Source organism: Eptesicus fuscus, chromosome 8 (assembly GCF_027574615.1).
Source record: "Eptesicus fuscus isolate TK198812 chromosome 8, DD_ASM_mEF_20220401, whole genome shotgun sequence".
Lineage (NCBI taxonomy): Eukaryota > Metazoa > Chordata > Mammalia > Chiroptera > Vespertilionidae > Eptesicus > Eptesicus fuscus.
The window spans coordinates 65,801,139-65,825,605 of NC_072480.1; the positions used below are offsets into that span (position 1 = coordinate 65,801,139).

At 37.8% G+C, this 24,467-nt stretch overlaps 1 protein-coding gene across 3 annotated transcripts in view; it reads right to left on the reverse strand.

Annotated features, from left to right (window-relative positions):
- NALCN (sodium leak channel, non-selective) overlaps positions 1 to 24,467 on the reverse strand; it is a 278,126-nt gene that overhangs the window by 104,502 nt on the left and 149,157 nt on the right. For all 3 annotated transcript variants that reach the window (XM_054720257.1, XM_054720255.1, XM_028148874.2), the window contains one exon: positions 9,810 to 9,884. In XM_054720257.1, the coding sequence (XP_054576232.1) occupies positions 9,810 to 9,884 (75 nt within the window). The remainder of the gene's footprint in view (positions 1 to 9,809; positions 9,885 to 24,467) is intronic.

Consider the following 24,467-nt stretch of genomic DNA (forward strand, 5'->3'; position numbering starts at 1 on the left):
TCTAAAAACCTAAGAGAATGAATCTGAGAGCAAAGGGTTGGCAATTCATCTTCACTTTCTCAGCAATTGCTCATTCCTCATTTTCTACACAAAGTCCCTGAGCCTGCTCTCATCACCACCATTAACCACTTCCTTATTGTTAATTTTTTAAAATTAAAAATGTTGTGGTAAAAAACACATAACACAACGTTTTCCATCTTAATCAATTTTGAGGAGTTAGTAGTGTTAAGTACATTCATATTGTTGTAGCCATTAAACAATGCTTATTTGCCCTCTCCCAAGGTCCCTGGTGACCACAAGTCTGTTTTCTGTTTCTATAAATTTGACTACTTTAAATATTTTGTGTAGGTGGGATTATACAGTATTAATCTTTTTGTCACAGGCTTATTTCACTTAGCATAATGTCCTTAAGGTTCATCCATGCTATAGTATGTCATAATTTCCTTATTTTTTAAGGCTGAATAATATTCCACTGTATGTATACAGGGTGGAGCAAAAGTAGGTTTTCAGTTCTGTACAAACAAGTGAAAAACTATTTTTGCCCCACCCTGTATATCCACATTTCCTTTATCCATTCATCTGTCAATGGGCACCTGGGTCACTTCCATCTCTTGGCTATTGTCAATAATGCTATAGTAAGCATGAGTTATGTGTTCAATTCTTTGGATATATACCCAGAATTGATATCTATTTTTCATTTTTTTCATTTCATACTGTTTTCCATAGCACCTGTGGAGAGCAGCTAACGCGTTTGGACAGGTTCAAGTCTTGGACTAGTGAGAGGGCAATGTCCTCTCATGGCAAAGCCACATGCAGGACCCAGTTTGGAGGGCAAAGCCCTCCCAGTACAATTATAGCCAAAGGTTATGGTTGTAAGCTTGACCTTATGGTCAGAAGCTGTGGTCTCAGGTGGCTGAGTGATGTAGGAGGTGTGGCAAGTGCTGCCAAAACAGCTTAATAGAGTTCTCAGGTGCATGTAATTAAGTAGATTCGAAACACTTGAGAACATAGTAAACATCTTAAAAATTTTTTTTTCTTTATTTATTAAGGTATTACATATGTGTCCATCTTGACCACACCATAACTTTGCCTCATAGGATCTGACTATAAAATAAAGACTTGGCTTACAGGCTGTGGCACTGTCTCTCCTTCCAAGAACAGTGTCCCACCTGGCCCCAACTGTATTTTCTTGCCTGTTTTCTTTAATTCTTCACCACCCCTCCTCAGGTTCACCACTAGCCATGCTGGACACGGTTCATGCACCATTTTAAATTCCCACCAACAATGCACCTGTGTTCCAATTCAATTTGTCTACATTTTCTCCAACTTCTTATGTTCTTTCTTTCTTTCTTTCCTTTCCTTTCCTTTCCTTTCCTTTCCTTTCCTTTCTTTCTTCCTTTCTTTCTTTCTTTCTTTCTTTCTTTCTTTCTTTCTTTCTTTCTTTCTTTCTTTCTTTCTTTCTTTCTTTCTTTCTTTCTTTCTTTTCTTTTCTTTTCTTTCTTTCTTTTTTTCCAGATAGTGGTCATCCCAATGCATCTGAAGTGGTATACCATTGTGGTTTTTATTTATATTTCTCTAACAATTAGTGATGTTGAGCATCTTTTCATATGCTTGTTGGCCACTCATAAGTCTTTGGAGAAATGTGTATTAAGTCCTTTACCATCTTTTAAGTTGGGTTATTTGTTTTTGTTCTTGAGTTGTGGGAATTCTTTTTATATTCTGGATATGAACTCCTTGACAGATACAGGATATTTTTCCATTGATTTTTAGAGAGAGTGGAGGAAAGAGGGAAGGACAGCAAGAAATATCAACGTGAGAGAAACACATCGATTGGTTGCCTCCTGGACGAGCCCTGACTAGGCCTGAGCTGGGGAGGAGCCTGCAACCAAGGTACGTGCCCTCGACTGGAATCAAACCCGGGACCCTTCAGTCCACAGGCTGAGGCTCTATCCACTAAGCCAAACCAGCTAGGGCATTGTTGCCTGTATTTTTGGTGTTAGATCCAAGAAACCAATGCCAATTCCAATGTTATGAAGCTTTCCATAGTGCTTTCTTCAAGGATTCTTATAGTTTAGATCTTACATTAAGGTCTTTAATCCATTTTGAGTTCATTTTTGCATATGGTGTAAGGTAAGGGTCCAAATTCTTTCTTTTGTATGTGGACTTCTAGTTTTCTCTACATCATTTGGTAAAGAGACAGTCACTTGCCTTTTAGGTAGTTTTGACACCTTTTGTCAAAGACTGACCATATATGCCAGGGTTTATTTCTGGATTCTTTTGCTATTCGATTGATTTATATGTCTGTCTTTATTTCAGTACCATGTAATTTTAATTTTTGTAGCTTTGTAATGTATTTTGAAATCAAGAAGTATGAGGCCTCCAACTTGGTTTGTTTTCTTTAGGATTGTTTTGGCTGTTTGGGGTCTCTTGAAAGTCCCTATGAATTTTAGAACATTTTTTCTATGACTGCAGAAAATACATTGAAATTTTGATGGAGATTGCACTGAATCTGTTGACTACTTTGAATAGTATGGACATTTTAACATTATTAAGTATTCTAATCCACAATATTAAGTATTCTAATTCACAGGATGTCTTTTCATTTATTTATATAGCCTATGATTTCTTTCATCAATGTTTTACAGTTTTCAGTGTAGAAGTCTTTCACCTCCTTGGTTAAGTTTATTCCTAAATATTTTATTCTTTGTGACATTATAAATAGGATTTTTTCTATGGTGACCTCTGTAAAGTCTTTGCACATGTTGACCACAACCTCCTTCTTGAAACACTTGAACCTTTTGGATTTGATGACAAACACATTCTAGACTTTCCTCCTAACTCTTGGGCTATGACTTCTCATTCCCATTTCAGGCTCTTTCTCATCGGCTCCTATGATTCAGAGAACTATTCTTCCTTTGGTAAACTCGTGATTTCTAAGGGTTTTAAATTATCATCTGTATGGTGATTTTTGCTCCTCTTCAATATCTATTTCAGCCCAGATTGCTCACCTCCCCTTTAATCCTTACATCTACCTTTAGACATCATCTCTTAGATAGCTCCTAGGCATCTATCTCATGGAAAATATGACCAACCCCCATCATCTAAAAGAAAACAAATGAATAAAACCCATATTCCTTTCATCTCTTGTATTCTCTGTCATAGAACACCTTGGGAAATCTGGAAACCTGGGTAACATCCTTGTCTCTTGCCTTTTCTCATCTCTTACATCTAATTAGTCACCAAATCCTATCCCCTGTTTTCCCTCCTCTCTATTAAATCACTCCTTTGTGTTCTCCCATCTCTGTATCCTTTATTGAGGCTGTAATCACTGTCTGCCTCAGAAACTGGTCCTCCTATCTTCAGCCTAGGTGTCCTTCAGTCCATTTTACACACTGAAGCTAGAACTTAGGGGAGATTATGTCACTCTTTGGCTTAAATACCCTCAGTATAATATTTAAAATGCTTAATGCTGCTCACACTAATTTCATCTGCTTGTCCAAGCTTATTTTTCCAGCTCATCATTTTCTCCTTTGTTCTATACTTGACCCACAGTGAGTGGCCTCTAAAAAAGTTACTGTGCTATTTCTTGTCTAAAGAAAAAGCTTGTTGTTCCTTTCATCTTAAGTACCCTTCCTCATGCCATCTTCTTCCAACCCCTTTCACCTGGATAGGCATTATTCAACCTATCAGATTTCAGTCTATACCATAATTGTGAAAAAACATCTCTGATTTCATAGTCTATGCTAGATATGTCTCCTATGTGCTCCTCAAGCCTCTTGTAGTATCTGTTTACTTGTCACTTTCTCCCACCAGCTCCCAAGCTATTTTAAGGCAGGAACAATGTCCCTTGCCCCTAACATAATATATGACGCACAGTATACAGACCTGAAGATTACAGAATGGGGAGTAATATGCCAACCATGAAAGGCATACTTCAGACAATCTCAGCCTCATGCCATTACATATTTGAATCATTCAACCCTCCCCCCTCTCCCCCGCCCCACACTCCACACTAGTTCCTGGCTCACTAAGCTATATTCTGATCAGAATTTGATCTCCAGTCTATACACTCACAGAGAGGGGGTATGTTGATTCACAAATGTAAGCATCTCATGCACTCTATTTTCTAGACATGCATTTCATAATGAATGAATGAAGTGATCAGGTAGTGTGGCATCTTTCAGTGAGGACACTGGTTTAGAGTTTGATGGCCCATGTTATCCCAACTTAGGCATTTACAGATAATGTGAATTTGGGCAAGGAGTTTACTTCCCTAAATGTTAGTTTCTGTGTCTTTAATATTCAGAATTAAATTCAATAATTTAATATGAAGTACCTTGCATGCGGTAGTTTTCAATCAGTAATATTTATTATTGTAGCAGTTACATCACTCTATCTTATGTTACATTACTTTGAGTTCACTAATGAGAGATAGACAAAGTACTGAAAATAATGACAGCTCCACTCAGATCAGGTGATAGAAACCAGTGCTTAGCTAGCTGAGTGGTATACTCTGGTAACACCCTGTCTCCTTGACATTGCCCTAAATCTGGAATGACTTGAATATAGGAGATAAGACAGAGATGAAAATGTAAGCTCCCAGGTAAGGCTAGAGAGAAACATTAATCTGGAGCTCATATTTTTAAAAGAAATATAAAATTTTATTTTTTATTTAAAAATCTATACTAATAAAAGCTTAGGTGGCCCTCGTGCCCTCGCGTCATCACAAGATGGCCTCCCCACATTGTCACAAGATGGTCACCCCCATATCATCACATGATGGCCACCCCATGTCATCACAAGATGGCTGCCACAAAGATGGCCGTCACAAGATGGTGGCTACAAGATGGCCAGCAGGGGAGGGCAGTTGGAGGCGATTGGGCCAGCAGGGGAGCAGTTAGGCGTCAATCAGGCCAGCAGGGGAGCGGTTAGGGGGCAATCAGGCAGGCAGGCAGGCAGGCAAGTGGTTAGGAGCCAGCAGTCCCGGATTGTGAGAGGGATGTCTGACTGACAGTTTAGGCCAGATCCCACAGGGGTCCCAGATTGGAGAGGGTGCAGGCTGGGCTGAGGGACACCTCCCTCCAGTGAACAAATTTCATGCACCGGGCCTCTAGTTGTTCAATAAGTGAAAGAAGCTTCTTTATCTGTCCTCCCACCCCACCAATACACAGTGGACATCATCAAAGGCCAAACATCATCAAATTTGAATCAGGATTCAAATGAGATGATATAGGGTTAGGGAGAGAATTTTAATTTCAGAGCTTTGAATTTAATCTAAACAGACTATCTATAGTTCCCTTTTCAATTATTCTTCCCCTGAGGCTTTTCTATGGGTTCCTCCCCATCATAGTGCAATGAATTTTATACTGCTTAAAAGAAAACCCTTTATATCTGCCTTGCACTGGATTTACAAGAATAATTAAAGCTGCAAGAATTCTCTTCATTTTCAAAGTCTGCAAAACTCTACCTACATTCCCCAGTGTTATTCCAACATCACTGAACATCAGTATCATTATCTCCTCCTATTGTTCAGAGTATAGTATTAGATCAAGGGGTGTTTTTTTTAGCCTCCATACAAACTGATTTGGCTTCTTGACAGCCAATTATACATTCACTAACAATCCTGTTCTTAGTCAATGTTCTGATCTTATGTAGGAAACCATTATCTATCTATCTATCTATCTATCTATCTATCTATCTATCATCCATCTATTATATCCAGGTCCAGAATGGATTTTGGGGATGCTGAAAATAGAAGCATGGTCTCTATTTAATTAGCTATGAGGTCATGTAAATTATGGCCACTATGAACTGATTGCTGCTGTTGTATATTGCTACTAGGAATAGATTGCATCTTATATTCAACACACAGGGAAATCAATAGACAAATTTTACATGGATATTATTTACATTATTTATTTTGAAGAGTTACAAAGGAAAAAGCTATAGCAGTGACCATTAAGGCACAATTCTGGTGATACCTTGGAGAGGGGGATTTTGGGAATAGGTACTATGTCAAAACCATTCAAAATTCGTCCCCAAGGAGCTCTTTTATTTTCCCCTGAATTCCATCTTAAATTTTTTCCCTCTATAAAAATGCCTTTATTAAGAAATATGTAACTCAATGTTGCTTCTTTTTCCTGAAAGGAAGGAACAGATGAAGAGACATCGGAGTTTCAGCGTTAGGGAAGCTGAGCTGTCACATAGAATTTGCAGATATCCAACTACAGGTATTAAAGTTGGCATTTTAGTTAGCACATCTGGTCTAATGCTGGGTAAACACACAATTCCCTTTTGGCTTTCTGTAGTGGTAAAAAGGACTGCTGGCTCTATAGTTTCTCTTGAAAAGCCCTAGAGATCAGCAGTCCTTGGTTGGAAACCACTGTCTTAAAGGGTAAGGAGGTGACATCAGAAAAGAATGGGAAAACCGGTTTGGCTCAGTGGATAGAGCATCGGCCTGCGGACTGAGGGTCCCAGGTTTGATTCCGGTCAAGGGCATGTGCATTGGTTGCGGGCACATCTCCGGTGGGGGATGTGCAGGAGGCAGCTGGTCGATGTTTCTCTCTCAATGTTTCTAGCTCTCTATCTCTCTCCCTTCCTCTCTGTAAAAAATATAAAAATATTTTAAAAAAAAAAAAGAATGGGAAAAATATATATAGCACCATGTTTCTACTTAAAGAGAATATTATTCCACAAGTCCACCAACAACTGATCAGTAGACTGTACTTGCTCTTGGGGAACTTCTCCCTGAAAGGTTTGGTGTCCTTTGATACTTGGCCACCTGACTTTATCACTTTCCTGACTCTGGATTTGGTCCTCCCAGTTTATTACCACATTACAGTTAGTCATAATCCGTGCTCTTTCCCTTAATTTCATATCTGAAATGTTTTCCTAGATTACTTCTTCACTTATTTCTTCTCTTCCATTCTAATTCCTTCACTGTACCATTTAGCTTTCTACTATGATCTCCCATTTTGCCCATGTTCAGGGACATATTTCCTTCCCCCAAGTGTGAGAACTTGTTTTTTCTTTCTAATACCTCTGTTTAATATCTCATATTTCACTTCTCCATTTTAGAGGTACTTGCTTCTATTACTCTTGAAAAATGTCTAAGAACCAAGATTTATAATTTAACACAATTGTTTTTAATAAGCAATCATAATAAAATAGATTAAAAGTCTCTAGAGGCCTGGCTGACATGTTAATATTCGGCAGGCATTTGATGTCTGTGTCTAAGGAGGATCCTTTCTCCAGAAGGTCACTGAGAGAAGAGCTGCCTTGGGCAGCATCTGTTATTATGTGCAGTGAATGGTAAGCATTTTAGCTCTTACAGTCTGCAACTGCCCTAACTCCAGTGGCTCTGATTAGATCATCTCCTTTTCAAGGAGAAACACAGAACTATTTTGGATAGTTTTAATGATTGGGTTACTTAATTCATCTTCATTCCTCAGAAAACTGACTCTTACATCAACAGTTATTTCATAAATATAATGACATCTCTGTCATCTAAAATATAATTATTTATAAACAGGTAATTAAAAGTCCTGTGAGTGAGCCTTAACATAAGGCATGACTCCTGTTTGACATCTACACAGCTTTAGCTCAACTCAATATACTGTGGAGGCTAAGAGCCTGGGGTTTTAATCCAAATCACCTGGGTTCAAATCCTAACTCTGGCACTTATTAGCACTGAGCTCTCAACAAATGTTACTGGAGGTATACAAACCTGTAGACTAGTTGGTGGAAAAAAATAAAAGATGAAATAAAAGTTAGAACTGAACAGAGAGGCTTTGGAATACTATATAGTGCTTTCTGAAATTTCAAACATTAAGAAAATCAAGTGCTTTTTTTTTTACATTTCCCACTTTCTATTCTCTATCTGGGAATAGTAAAAATAGAGTATATACATTTAAATCCTTAAAGGTTGTCCTGCACATGAAAAACTAAACAAATATTTCAGGTAACATTTTTATTGGAGATCTAAATGAAGCCATAAAAGGCAGTCTAAAGTTTCAGGTATCCACATCATTATGTGCATAAAAGGATGCATGTGGATGGGTGTGTGTGAATGTATTCTTGAAATTATGTAAATGAGCCTTACCTCAAAGACCAAGATAAAAGAAATAAGGAAAACCCAGGATATAAAAAATGACACAATAGTTAAAAATTAGTGAAAACAGCCCTAGTTAATTTGGCTCAGTGGATAGAGCGTGAGCCTGCAGACTGAATGATCCCAGGTTCCATTCTTGTCAAGGGCTCATGCCTGGGTTGCGGGGTTGGTCCCCAGTAGGGGCGTGCAGGAGGCAGTTGATCAATGATTCTCTCTCATTGATGTTTCTATCTCTCACTCCCTCTCCCTTCCTCTCTGAAATCAATAAAAGTATATATTAAAAAGAAATTAGTGAAAACACAAAGTAATCTTATACAAAAATAGAAGAAAGTGAACCAAGAACATTTTAGTTTATTATAACAATATTTGGTCTACAGCAATTTAATGAGTATCAAGTATAAAATGAATAGATGAATTTAATAGAAATGTAATTTCAGTCCAATTATGGCTAAAAAAAGTGTGAAAAGTACTCATATAATGAATTTTGGTATTTTACTTATGATTTGGATTTCCAATGCTCAAATATTTCTAAGTATTCAAAGAATATACTCCAAGTTATAGACCAGCACAATTAGATAATCAACTTTGAAGTACAGAATTTCCAGAAAAACAAAGCATCACTAATACCTAGTGAGTGATTAAATAAAACTTACTAGATATCAGTGATACTTTAATAAAACAAATGATACATACTCAAAGCAAAGCGCCATATAGTTTATTTAAATGGGCATCTTTACATCCATTTTTTTTCTTTATTGACAACCCTTAGTTAAAACATAGGCTTTGGAGATGTAAACATGAGTGGTAAGATGAAATGCTTAAAGTAACTTTCAGATATGAAAATGACAACAACACAATTTAAATAGATTATGTCTCTGCTTTGTTAAAAATAGACACGCAGATGCAAATTGAAAATGCTGAAGGTGGAGGGCCTCCTTGATCTAGATAGAATTTGTTTTAGAGACTTGGTACTCTTTGGAAGCATACTGATTATTCTTGCAGTGTTGGGGAGGATAATGCAAGAATATCTGTTCCGGTGTCCTTCTCTCCCACCCACTCTCCTTCTGAAAGGGTCTTTCATAGAGCCAGATATTCAAGCAAAGTATCCTCCATGTAACAGAAACTATGAGAATGATTGGTCATACCTATAATCTTTTTGCCATCAATAACATAACCTTCATACATTTTCATTTTTTTGGATACAATTTTCATTGCCATTACATCAATCTGTTTTCATACTTAACTGGACACAGTTGATCATTTACTCATTCTATTTCTTATAATCACCATGGGTACCCAGACTAAATCCTCTTTTAATACCTATAGGTAAGGCAAGTTGATGCTTAATATTTTTATGATGATCAAGAGTATCACATATAATTATGCAAAAAGGCAACTTGTCTCTGAAGCATTTCATTTTCAGACAACCTTCATTTAATGGCAGAAGGAGAATAGTCTCCAAGTCTAATTTACTACACTATATCAATCTTACCCTTACTCATAATAATAATGTAAAAATGTTCCTAAGATAATTATAGAAAATTTCCTTTGCTGATAATAAAAATTAAACAAAAAATACTTTGCCAACTTAGACTGCTGGCTGTAATTTATTAAAAGTCTATATTTTTACTTTGAAGTTTGAACTGCTTTAATATTACCTGTAAGCACATGTTTTAAGAATCCCCCATATATTACTTACTTGTTTAAGCTTCTTTAGATCTTCATCAAGTTCTAAGTTGTCCAAAATAACAGCAACAAACAAACTCAGGAGGATCTATAAAATGGTTAAATAACAATGAAAAAACCCACATGCTGTAAGTATCAAAATATTATCTACATATGATATGAAATATCTGCCTAAAATATACACCATATAGAATGCATTAAATGAAAATAAACATGTAGTTGTGAATCACCTCATAGGTATTTTAAGGAATTTATCCCAAATACATTGAAGGAAATAAGCAATATAAATATTCATTTGCTTATGAAGCCAACTTAAAATGGAAATTAAGTAAAAGTTTTTTATAACTCAATGATCCCACTTCTGAGACCATATCCAAATAAAATAATCTGAAGAACTCATGGCATTTTTATATATGTGCTTGATAGAGTTGTTTATAAAAATGAAATATTGGAAATAATATCTAACCTTACATAAACAGTTAATACAGTTAATATAGATCTCTAGTATAAGATTCATGCAGCCATTAAAAATGTTCATTGTGGTAGCTAGTCTTGCAGAAGTCCCCCTGGTGTTCACACTTTTGTGAGTCTTCGTTGTCACACTCTTGTGAGTCCCCACCATGATGAATACAGCTGGGATGTGTAAGCAATAGGAAATGGAAATGATCGTTTGTGATAAAAGACGTTGTGGGTTTTACCTTGCTCTCTCTCCCACCCACTCTGGTAGAAGCCAAGTGCAGTGTCATGAAGACACGTAAGGGGCCCTATGGAGAGGCCTGTGTGGTGATGAGCTGGGGCTTCTTGCCTACAGCCACAAGTGACTCATCTTAGAAGTGGATACTCCAGCCCCACTGAAGCCTGCAGGCCCAGCCAACCTCTGGACTAGAAACTCATCTGACACTCTGAATTAGAAACACCAGCTAAACCTGTCTCAGATTCCTGGCCTGCAAAACTGCATGAGATAATAAATGTGTATTGTGGTGGAAGCTCTTAAGTTGTTCATGATTTGTTATACAGCAATAGACAACTAATGCACTCATAAATTTTTATTAGTGTTAAAAATGCTTATACTACAATATTAGATAAGAGTATATATGGTGGAAGTACAACCGAGTACAAAAAGAAATAGAGAAAAGGCTAGAAGTTTCTTTAGCGATGTTCATGCTGCTTGCCTTTGTGAAAAGTGATTTTTTCCCCCTTTTCTTTGTATTACACCATATTTTTCAAATTAAAAAAAAAGGTATATACTTCTTTTGGAATGGGTAAATAAGGTAAAAGAAAGAAAACAACAAAAATGCACAATTTTTAAAATATTTTAATTTCTAGTCCTTTTTCAACTTGGACTTCTAAAGTTCCACATTCATTTGATAATCTTTTATCTTCCTAATTTATATTCTTCCTCTAAATTTCCCTCTTTAACAAATTATTTCCACTTATGTTTTTGTTTGTTAATCCTCACCGGAGGATATATTTTCCATTGATTTTTAGAGAGAGTAGAAGGGAGGGAGGGGGAGAGAGAGAGAAAGGGTCAGAGAGAGAGACACACACACACACAGAGAAATATTGATGTGAGAGAGACACATTGATTGGTTGCCTCCCAAATTCACCCTGACCAGGCTGGAGATGAAACCTACAATCCAGGTATGGGCCCTTGACCTGGAATTGAGCCTGCACCACAGTGGCCAAGGCTCCACTTGTTAATATTAGACAGTTAAGCATGAAGATAAGAACATTAAGGCAATTTAGTCATCACGACTTTTAAGTACCAGAGAGAGTATTATGTATAAGTTGATGGCTAACTCTTTTCCAAGTTTAATGAAAGTATAACAAGGAAAAAGAAGCCTCTAAAACATTATTACATTTAATAGGATATGCTTGGCTTGGGACAAGTCCCAGTACCCTTCCTTTTCATCGCATGTCCTTTGGGATTTTACCAGAACTTAAAGAAGATACAGAATGGTCTACCATAGATTTTTACTGACCTTCCCATGCCTGCCACACTATGGGCATCTGGGCACAGATACATTCAGGCTTACTCTAAACCAACCATTATACCCTAAACAGGACATTATATAGATCACTCCAAGTTTAGCTCCCTTCCCATGACCTTGATGTTTACCTTGATGTTATCATTACAAGTAATAGCAGAGGAGGAGTCTATCTTTCCTGCCAACCTCGCCCAAGATTCAGAGATGTCCACCTCAAGGTCTTTTGGGAGTATGAGCTGTCTCACACCACTTCTATCACTCATTGGCACTTGGGCAGGCTCTGTGTTCTAATTTAACCACTTTTCCTATCTTTCCAGTGAAAGGACAAACAAAAATCTAAAAAATAAAAAATTCCCTGATGAAAAAAGGGAAAACAACTGTCTGCCTCCTCTTTCTTAGAGCACTTCCTTAGAAAACTTTGCCCTTGTAAATTCTTCCCCTGTCCCTTTGAGATGTATAAAATCTTTCTTAAAGTTCTAAACAATCCTCTTCTGTTTTACAACCCAGGAATAGCACCCCTTCTCCATGGGCGGGGGTGTGTGTAATTTAGCTACTTGGCCCCACCCCTTACAAAACTACCAACTTGTCACGGAGAAGTTGGATTTTTCCTTTGGATAAAGGCAATTAGCTACCACAGATGACCACCCCAATTACCGGGGAATTTACAGGGAACTATATTTAACAAATGGTTCTGCAGAGTCTTTTTACTTGAGGACTGTTGTTTCCATCTTGAGAACATGGATGTACTGTGGGATATGTATAAAAGGGTGAGTTACTTTCTGTCTTTGCAATCTCTTAGCGAGTTGCCTGTGATGCCCATTGCAGCCTGGTTTAGTGCTCACCCAATAATAGAATTGTTTTCTTTCTCGTCTGCTTAGGTGGAGAGATTTTCCGGATTGGCAGATTTTATTTTTAATTATTTCCCCAACACCAGACAGATGGCAGGCTACTTAAGGACAGTGAGGTTAGGCTATTCGATTAAATTCCACAGGCATTTGATTGGACTCCACTGATGTGCCAGACATTGCCTGGCCGGGAAAATAAATGCAATATTGCACTCACCATGATGAAGTTCACAATTGAATTAAGTGGACGTAGGCTGGAAGCCTGGTAGAAAAGAGCATTGTGGTTGGGGACCTCAGTTAGCAGGTAGGGTCTACCAGCCACAAGCTATGTGGCTCAACAAATTGCAGCTACTGTATTTTTATTTAACCCTCGCCAGCAATACTGGTGTATGGTATAGCCCATATAAAAATATGTGGACAGCCCTAACCAGTTTGGCTTAGTGGATAGAGTATCGGCCTGCGGACTGAAGGGTCCCAGGTTCGATTTCGGTCAAGGGCATGTACCTTGGATGCGGGCACATCCCCAGTGGGGGGTGTGCAGGAGGCAGCTGATCGATGTTTCTCTCTCATCCATGTTTCTAACTCTCTATCCCTCTTCCTTCCTCTCTGTAAAAAATCAATAAAATATATATTTAAAAAATATGTGGACATAAACTTAGATATTGGAAATGAAAATAATTTTCTTGCTTTTACTACAAATGAACTTTAGTCCATTAGCCCTCCATTTGCACTGAAAGCTGAAAAGTGAATTTTGCTAGATCCCATTTCATCCTGTAAAACTCAGTTACATTGGAATAAATGCTCCTTTTCTTTCTAGGGCTGATTTAAAGTCAAGGATGTGATTGTCATCAGCACCTGGTCCACTGTGGCCATGTGGCCTTTCCTCTGTCACATTTTAGGGGAAGCCATGGCACTTGTTTTGGGGACTCTGGGCTTTCTCACTGCTGAATTAGTTACCACCTCAGCTCCTACAGTCCCTGCTAAGATCTCTGATTCTTAGTGACACTCCGTGTTAGTTTTATTTTCCTCATGCTCCTGTAACAAATTGCACAAGCTTGGTGGTCTGAACCAACATATTCTTTGACAGTTCTGGAGGCCAGAAGTCCAAAATCAAGTTGTCAGCTGGACGTGCTCCCTGGAAGGCTGCAAGGGAGGATCCTTCTTGGCCTCTTCCAGCTTCTGGTGGCTCCAGGTGTCCTTGGCTTGTGGCTGTATCACTCCAATCTCTGCCCCTGTCTTCATGTGGCCTTCTCTTTCTCCCTGTATCTTGTACTTACCTGGTATATATCTCTAATAAGGACACTTGTCATTGGATTTAGGGTCCACCTGGATAATCCAGGATGATGTCATCTTAAGACACTTAATTACATCTGTAAAGACCCCTTTTCCAAATGAGGTCATAATCAAAGGTTCTGCAGTTAGGACATGGACATATCTTTTGGGGGACACCACTCAACCCCTTCAGCTCTCCATCTGGTTTCTGGCTTGGGCCAATGGTGTTCCTTCAATGGTGTTTTTCCTATATACTGACTCTCAACTCCCAAGGAAGTTTGGAAGTTCTACCATTCCAGGAAGGAAGTATGGGAGACTTGTTCTTAGGGGATCTTTTAGGTCCTCTCCCTACCTACACCTCTCAGGCAGCTACCCAACTCTGTCCAGGCTGCCCCTTGTCTATGTGGGTCCCCCAGTGAGGCTATTTCCCCCCAAGTTCAGACAAGAAGTGGGTACAAGACAAATCTTGAATGTCAAAGCACACCCAGGTTGTTGCTCCTGAGTGTGGCATGTCACCCTACCACCAAAACACACTTTGCCTCACTGCCTCTTTCCAGAGATTTCTGCCTCCTTCATGCTCCATCCCAGAAAACATTCTTCTTTCCTCTCAGAAAGTAGGAGTGTGAAGTAAGATTGGAGTGGGGGTTCCGAGGGGGTCCAGACAAGTGTGAAGACCGACCAACAGAAATGAAACCCAAGCAGAGTATCACACATTTATCACTGTGCCATCTGAGCATTTAGATTTCTGAGAGCTCATCTGGACAAATGGGTCAGGTGCATCTTCTGAACGCTACTCATTAAAATTGTGAGGCACTGAGCCCAACCCTGTGCTACCAAGACAGCAACATACCAAGGAGAAGGATAATTTCAGCATTAAGAGAATTGTGAGAAAGGCTTGCTAGGTGAAATGAGCAAAGTCAGGGCTTTGGGAGCATGTGGCTAATTAAGGGCCTGGTGAGCAGCTAAGAACAGCCAGAGCATGGATGCCAGGGAGGAGGCTGGGGGAGGCTGGAGAGGTGGGAGACGGAGGTAGTGTAATAATCACAAAGTGATGACATTCGTTTCTTCTCTGTGAATTTTTTTCTTTCAGATGTTGTAGTTGCTTTTTTTTTAAAAAAACAAAACAAAACGCATGTAATGTAGCTGTTTTAAACTGGATTACTGAAACATTAATGAGGCAGTGTAAAGTGCAGTTTGACAAAGGTTATTAAATATATAGCATTTCATTTATTTATAAATATACTTTTATTGATTTCAGTGAGGAAGGGAGAGGGAGAGAGAGATAGAAATATCAATGAGGTGAGAGAATCATGATTGGCTGCCTCCTGCACGTCCCTCACTGGGGATTGAGTCCATAACCCGGGCATGTGCCCTGACAGGAAATGAACCATGACCACCCGGTTCATATGTCGATGCTCAACCATCGAGCCATGCTAGCTGGGCTATTTATTTATTTTTAAAGTACATTTTGCACATTCTTCTTGGAGAAAAGAAAAAATAGCTCCCTCATAGCAGGATAGAGAGACAGATGTGGGATGCTAACTGCACTTTCTCCTTGTCATGCAGATAAGAGTTCAGGATAGAGAGAAGGCAAGACTCAAAAAGGAAAGGCTTTCTTTGGTTTTGTTAGCAAAAATGCTGCAGAGGCTTGAAAGCCCCATGCTTACAGAATTGAGACAAGCTGTTGGGAAGGATAATGGCACCAAATTGAAGAATTATAGAAGAGAAAGTTTATAGTTTGCTTGAAACTATCCTTCAGCCCAAGTTCATTCAACAAATATCCTGCAATGTTTAGGCATCACTGCTTAATCAACATGACAACGTGATGGCAAAACCAGAAACTATATAAAAATATATATGGAGCTTGAGTTTCCTCCTGAAACTATTTGCACATGGATTTTTAACTTGATCCTTGTGGCCATGTTCCTAATTGAAGGGCACTGTGATAAGGTGACACCTTGGCACTCAGGGTCAGAGGTGACCAAAGTCTGCCTTTGACTCTCTTTGGAATGGAGATAGATGATATAGGGGAGGCGGGCTGGGTCTGCAGCTGGTCCTAAGGAGGTGAGAATTACTTTGTGGTTCTTTTCTCAGACTCTAATAGGATGGCAGTAGCCACTGTGATGCATAAATAGAAATGAAGAGAGGGTGGCAGCTTGGGTTCCATCACTTTTAATTTACACTGTCAATGAGACATATTGTGTTCCTACAAACCCAGTGCTGTGTGGAATGGGACTGAGGATGCTGGCTGGAGTGGGTCTGCCACTTTCCAATGCATGGTATTGAAAGTCCTGGGAGTGGGGGATGAATCCTTTTTCTGAAGGCAAGAACCATAGCTCAATTCCTGTTTGTTTGCTTGTTTCATTTGTTTGTTCTGGTTTTATACAAAGCTGAGTTAATGCTCATTAGTAATCTGAACCCATTACATTGACGTCTGAATCTTATTTTCAATGTTTAACTATTTACAAGTGCCAAAAGGTTTCCCACAGTCATTAAGTGTGACTCACAGGTTTATATGAAAATGTTATTAATATTATAAAGTAATTTTACAGGGACTTGCCACGTTGACTCAAAGAACTTCATCGTTTGCATTAAATACCTTTACACTTTGCCAGTTCTCAATTATGCAATCAACCTACTCTGCCCTATTTTTTTTATACTTAGGTTTATATAATATTTAAATTTGTAATGTGGCACCAAATCTGTATCACTATTTTTTTAATGATGTAATTTCCATGGGAATAAAGATTAATGATATATCCTTTCATTTCCTCTTGAGCTTTGTTAAAGCACAAGCAGTACATAGTTTCAACACAGCAGTATTTCATTTGTGCAACTCTTTCAAAAAAGAAATTCATATATATACATATACATTCATGCATTGGCTACTTGCCACTTTTAACAGGTCTCTAACATTCTATTATATGAATATGCAACACAAGTATTTGTTCTACCACATAATATACAACTGATGTAATACGGTCACTTCCCTATTTTATGAACACTACTGAAACCTTATGAATCACCAATGTCAATGAAAACGTTGAGAATAACTATTAAAAATTTCCAGGTATTTAATTCTTTATTTTCCTCAGACTATAATGCCCATGCTCAAGATACTTTTAGAACTGGCAATACATTCAGTGTGGAACAGGCCACATATTAGGTCTCTGGAAGCCTGGCAAGGATCCTTCTTAGAATTTTTAGGAATGACATTAACATATTGGTGGGATGTTGACCTTCTAGCTTACATTTCAAAGCATGCTTTCCCAGGTTCAATATGGCTTCTGCCCCAGAGTCTTAATAGGTGTTCAGCTACAATAAGTCCTTATGTGTCGTGTCCCCTTTTCTTTTTCTAACTACTCCTCTCATGCCTTACACACTTCTGAAAAAGCCAGACTAACCTGAGCTAAGCGTTCACTAGGTATTCACCATGTTTCAGGTTTTATACATTTAACCATAGACAAACTTGTTTTCTTGCATTTATCCACAGTACATTTTAGTAAAATTCAATAAATTACAGAAATTGTATTGCTAGTATCATTATTTCCTCCAAGTGTATTCGGACATGACCATTCTGTCCAATATACTTTACCTCAGATTCACTTTTGGGTAATCATTATTCAGACTCCTGAAAGTTGTGGTTTATTTTTTTACCATTTTAGAATGGGTTCACTTGGTTGAAGATTTCTGTCTCTGTAGCTGCATATCCTATTTTGCATTCTCCCCAACCCTGCATACAATTGCGCCCCAGCCTTATGTACCTTTCCCTTTTCACGTCTTTTCTGGTAAAGTTTACTTTTATTACTTTCTTTTCCTTTTTAGATAGCTTAACGATAGCCCTTTGGCTGAAATGTCACCTTTAATCTTATTCCTTTCTCTACTATACACTCTAATCATAATTTCTATTTAAAAAATAGTTTTTAATATGCAATAGAAGCATAGCTGGTATCTAGTCAACACCCACAATCTTGGGTTTTTCTTTTCCTTCTTACCATTTATAATCACACTCTCCTAAAAAATCTTGCCGGCTGTAGTTGGAAACAATCTCATTTTTTATATAGGTCAACAAAAAGTCAAATGTAATCAGAGCAATGTAAAACGGGAAATGTTAGATACAGATGCACTTTTAAATGAATTCTATAAAATCAAGTTACTTAATTTACACCTTGGGATGCCCATTTTTGTCAGAAAAATATGACTATTCTCAGAAAGCTGCCACTGCAGAAGCAAAATCAAGAGATTGCTATGTTAATTTAAGCACTTCAAAGGTAACAAAATGACTATCCACAATGGACGCTTAATTACATTTTCTCTCTCAGTATTCACATCACAGGGCTTTCCTTTGAAACAATAATAAAGGGGAAACCACTGAGAATAAAAAATAGAGTCTTTCCACAGTCCTTAATCCCCAAATCATTGGCAAAAGTGAAGAAAAAGATGCATTTCACAAGCGTTCGGCAAACTGCAGTCAGGACAGAAATATGGGATACTAACAGGCAGATGAGAGAGAAATTTTAGAAGTATAATAGGTAATGGTTATGAATATGCATTTGCTAAACACTTAAGCTTGATTTTCATTGTGCACTGAAAAACTGGCACCCCCAGGGAGCTACTGAATAGCCTGTTGTTGTTGTTTTTTATGCCAGAACAAACAGCGAAACATTATTATTTTTTTCTTTTTTTGCTGCTTGGTACATGCCAGTCCCTGGGAAGACTAAATCAGAAACTCACCAGTTGTGTGGCACCACTGGCCAGTGTGGCTAAAAAACAATCAGAGCTTGTATATTTATGTGGGCGTTTTTTCATTTGGGTTGTGATGTATTTTGCTAAAAGAAACCTCCATGCACATATTTACATGTTGGTCCACAAACCATGTCTGCCTTCTTTACTGTCAACATTTTAAACACCATTTCAGATTAGATAGAGCCAGAATGACTGGGAAGCAGGTGTTTATTATGTGGACATTGATCACATAGCAAGTAACAATGGCATGTACTCATGGCATTATCACTTGTATCACTAGGCCTTGAATCACACAGGTTTTATCTGTTGGTTTGTTTGTGCTTACTAGTCCTATTTATGTGCTAGTTGTAGGCCCAAAGAGGACAGGGATTAAGCTCTTCACACTTTGGTTAGGATATAGGTTAGTACTTACACATGGTAGAGATTTAATAAAACTGTACAAAATCAAATTGAGCTAACTTAATAGAGCCCATTACAGTGATGGTCAGTCTGAGGATAAACAAGAAACGAAAAACAATTGCTGATCAGACTTTAAACAAAATCTCCAGGGAAGTGACTTCAGTCCCTAGACTTTTGGGATAGTATAGAAGTAACGTTCTCAGTTTCAGTTTGGTTATAGAGTGTTCTCTTTAACTGAATTAATTATTTCTCATTTTAAAAAATCACTTATACATTTAAATATCTGAATAACTGACCTTTTTGCATTAGGTTCATAGTCAGAGAAATCACCTAAGAATTTCAAAGCTTTAAAATTTTAACATAAATGTGCTTGAGAAAAGTCAATTTGAGTTATACTTAAGCAGTATATTTCACCTAATTTATACCACATATAAATAGAATTTGAAATGCACTAAAAACCTAAAGTCAAAAGGCAAAAATTTAAAACAATAAGAAGCAAGAGGAGAATCTTTTTATTACCTCAGCGTGGGAAAGAATATCTTATGCATGAGTCCAAAATAACTATTGACAATAAATAAAATACTGATAGTTTGACTGCATCAAAATATGCCCTAATGTTATCGGTGGGGTGTCCTCTGTGTCCCCACCTCTTGCCAGAGGAAGTGGAATTATTGGGTTGCCTCTGGGAAAAGAATTTCCTGAGGCCCCCAGGGAAGATGAGGTATTATGGAAAGCTTTATTGATGATGTAATATTAAGGGGGTTCCCTTCCAAGGCCCCATTTCCCTCTGTCCTGCCATGGAAAAAGTCCAATCTTGTATTCAGCAGGGCTAGGATTAAAGCCACTGCCCAGAGCTTCTGCTCCATATTAAAGCACAGTCCAGTCCATCTTAGGTCCCAGCTGTGGCCCATTGTGTGTGGGGTCTCCATGGCCATGAGCCATGCGGTTGCTTAAGGTCATATTGTTACGGAGGCCCATGGGTGACTGTGGGCCACAGAGCAAGAGAGTGCAAGGGAGCAGGGGGCAAGCAAGAGAGAAATAATTCTTTGTCTGGGGATTTTAACCTTCCAAGATTTCATGTGCTTGCCATGCTCCACCCTCTAGCCAAATGTCTTTTTTCCAGATTAGACTGATGCCAGGTAAGCATGTTTCCTACGGCACCCCAGCTTCACTGCACATGTGTCCATTTCCCACTTTGTTTGGTTCCTTCCCTCGGTGATCTGCAGGGAATGGACTAGTGGTTCCCTGGGGAGCATGAAGTTGCAGCTTCCTGGTGAAGCTGCCCCGATGACCCTACTTACAATGTCTAGCCTCCCCTTTGCTCCTTTCTTAGTATTGGTATTAGCTAGCTAATTATGGCAATAACAAAACGATATCACAAATTGGAATAACAGAACACTGCCCAAGAAAGGACATTTATATAGTAGTCAAGGGATTAATATCCATAATATATGTACTACTCCAACACATGCATTTAAAAAAAAGACAAACTAGATTTTGGAAAAATAGGTAAAGCGTATGATTGGGTGAGTCACAAAGAAGATGGCCAATCAATATATGAAGAAGTGCTCCCTTATTAATAATTATGAAAATGCAAATATGCAAGTTAAGGAAAAGTAATACCACCATTCAACTCACAAGACTGTCAAAACTTTAAAAGCCTAACAATATCAACCATAAGTGAGAATGTAAGCACACAGGGATTCTCAACCATTGCTCTTGGGAGGGCAAGTTAGTGCAGCTTGCTTATAGAGCAGGAGTCCTCAAATGAAAGGTAGAGAGAGTAAAGGTTTTAGGCCTTGAGGGCCAACAGGCAACACTTATGATATTATATAGGTACTCACATAATCATTTAATAATGCACAAACCAGTCTTAGTCCTCAGGCTACATAGAAAGCCTGTTGACCAGATTTGGTATGGCTTGCAGACCTGTGCTACATTGGGGCAGTACTCAGGATCTCAGAGTCCACTTTCTAGCATATATCCTAGAGAAGCTCTCATACAAGGGGACACAATGTACAAATGTATTAGTGGCAACATCATAAAACAACCTACATATGCACGGCAAAGGGAACTGATAAACAAACATGGTATATTCAGTCATAGTTCATATATTCATGACAATATATACCAAATGAGCTTTATGTATACTAAGATAAAAAGATTTCAAAAAAACAATAATAAGTGAGAAATTTAACTGACAACAAATGCAGAGTTTGATACCACTTATTTTGAAAGTTGCTGCTACTAATGACTTGTAAGGAGGGAAACACCTGGTCAGATATAAGTTGGCCTCAGAATGGTGTGTGGTCATCACAGTAGAGAACTGGGGCATTAGGGGTCTCCACTAGGATAGTCATCAGCACACTACAGTAGCACTTCTCAAACTAAAAACTTAATATTAATGTTAAAAATGAATGGTATGCAGCGGTCGCCAACCTTTCGGACCTCACAGACCACCAGTGGTCCGTGGACCACCAGTTGGCGACTGCTGGAAAATGTTTGTAGATAATAACCTTAAATTTAAAAACACTGTATATTTTAATATACTTTATATTGTATATGTGTGGGAAACTACTGTATTTCATTTATTTTAATATACACATTTATTTTCACATTTTAACAACTCTGAAAATAGGATGCACCTTATCATCTATGTGTATAGTTTAATTGTTGGTTTTTTGTTAATGTTACACAAAATAAGAGTTTTCTTATAGTTGATAATATGTTAAATTTAGTGAAATATGACTTAAAACTGGAAGATGAATTCATACCAAATTCATTATATTCACTGTCTGGGAGACAATGATCATTGTGTGGGAAAGGAGAAGGGGGAAGAGAGAAACTTGGTACAGGAAGAATCATAAATGATATTTTAAACTTAATGATAATACTTTACATCTATATATCAAAAACATCTGAAGTAACATAATAACATGTTAGCATTTATTAATATACAGCTTTAAATGCACACACCATCTTACTTAGACTGAAAGGCACTCAGTGTTGGTGGCAGCTATGATCATCCACTATTTCATGGCTAAAATCTCCTTCAAAATACAAGTGCAACTCACATGGAGGTGGCAAACTTGGGCACTAGGTGTGGGACATTATTATCTTCACTTTCAGATATAGCATGACATAGAGATCAGGGGGTTGTCTGGTTCCTCCAAGTCACACATCTAGTGACCAGCAGAGCTAGAACCTGAATCTAGATTTTGAACTCTAACTCCATACTCTTATACTCAGCCACACTTACTAGACCACCCTCATTGACTTTTCAATTCTCAATTGCTTTACAGATTTGAAGAAATTATGAATAAAAGAATGAACAATTCAATTTTCAGTTTTAACTAAAAACTACCTTTAGGAAACAACAATGAAATTATAAAAAGTGTTTTGAGCAGATACTTAAATCAGTAGAATGAAGGGATGAAATGAGATATGGGTTTTCAAGCTATGTTCGATGGGTTCCTAAAGGCTCAGATGAATCTCAGGAATCCTCAGAAGTGCTCCAGGGTTCCACAGTCATTGCCATGTTTTGGCCCAGTAAGGAAAATTTAGACTACCCAAGTAGTCTGTGTACAGATTTAACATAACATTTTATTATATTAGCAATCCCTGTAGAAGTTCACTTGAAAAACTAGACAGTTTTTCTTTCTGTTTTCATAATGTGTGAGTCTCCGTCTTAAGGAACAAAACTATATCACTATGTTAAAAGATCTGCAGTGAGGTTAGCAAACAATTATATTATTTTTTAAAATATACTTTTATTGATGTCAGAGAGGAAGGAAAAGGGAGAAAGATAGAAACATAAATTATGAGAGAAAATCATTGATTAGTTGCCTCCTGCACACCCCCCACTGGGGATCAAGCCTGCAACCGGAGAATCTAACCATGACCTCCTGGTTCATAGGTCAACGCTCAACCATTGAGCCATGCCTGCCAGGTAACCATTATATTGTTTTAACAGAAAAACAATTACATAGATTATTCCCATAATTTATTATTTCAATCATATCTGTCCTGCATTTAGCCCATGATTAACATTCTCCAAGGTCTTCCATAGTTTGAAAGGAATGTAAACACATAATAGGTGCCTAATAAACATTAGTTGAATTCATGAGTGAGTGAATTAATGATGAATGAATAAATGATGACAGTCACAGTCTGAAAGGTCCCGGAAAGGAGCATACAAAGACCTCAGGGCCAAGTGTCCTGGGAACACCAGCACAGTCCGAGTTGGCTCTGGAAGCCAGACCTCCATTCCCACTACTCAATGTTCTTTCCTTTTGTGAATATTTTAAAAGTTACCCCATATAAAAAAAATGCCCAAACTATTTCTTTGTGATTTTACTGTTTGAACCCAAGATTTTACACCACATAACAATGCACCCCCATATACTTTTTGATAAACATGCCTTAGTTTTAAAAGCCTTTGCCTATAGCAAATGCAACTTGTAATATAACATCTAGTTACTTAAGCACTTGTTTGATTCGTAGATATTTAGAATTGGAAGGGACCTTAGAGCTCATATGTAATTTGCTTTATTTTATTGACTCTTGGGCAGAGGTTTGATTTGATGCTGATGTTTTCATTGACAACAGTAAGTTTCATAATCTAAGGAAGTTGCAAGACCGTAGGCTTTGAGACCAGGCAGACCTGGGAATGTTCTGACTCTAGCATTTACACTCTATGTGACATTGGGACAATTACTTAACTCCTCTGAACCTCGGTTTCATCATCTGTAAAATAGGAATATTACCTAACTTGGTTGTACCAAATAGTAGGAATAAAATTGTGAAACATTTTGCCTCTCAATAAGTAATAGCAGTTGTTTTTATTTCATGTATTCCTAATAAAGGATACCATTCTGAATTCTTAACTTGGAACTTTTAACATAAGTATAGAGCTTAAGTTTGCATCAATTTATTATATAGAGATGTACATTTCATATTAGAAAAACCTGAGAATTACATCCCTTAGTATGTCATAGGCCACATTTCATAACTTTTCTTTGTTTTTAATAAAAATACATTGAGAGGAAAACTCTGTGTGACAAAAGTCAATTTTTTTCTTGGATTTAGTATTAGCTTTTATTGTGCTTTAAAAATATTTTCAGCTATGTGTTTTATTCCCCCCCTCCCCATCTGTTTCTTTCAGTCCCACATAGCAAAAAACACTGAGCTGATTTCTAATTAACTGACTGGATCCTGAGGTCTCCAGCTGCTATCTTCAGTTTAATTACAGCTGTGAAGAAGATGGAGTGAAATTGAAGAAAGTATCTATACAAGGTTAAAAATAATATTAATTACATAGTTCTGGTTTGATCCTTAGATCATTTAGGATGTGAATGATTAGAAATGTTTAAATCAGTATGCAAATGTGAGATTTCTATTTTATTTTGTCTTGTTTTCCCT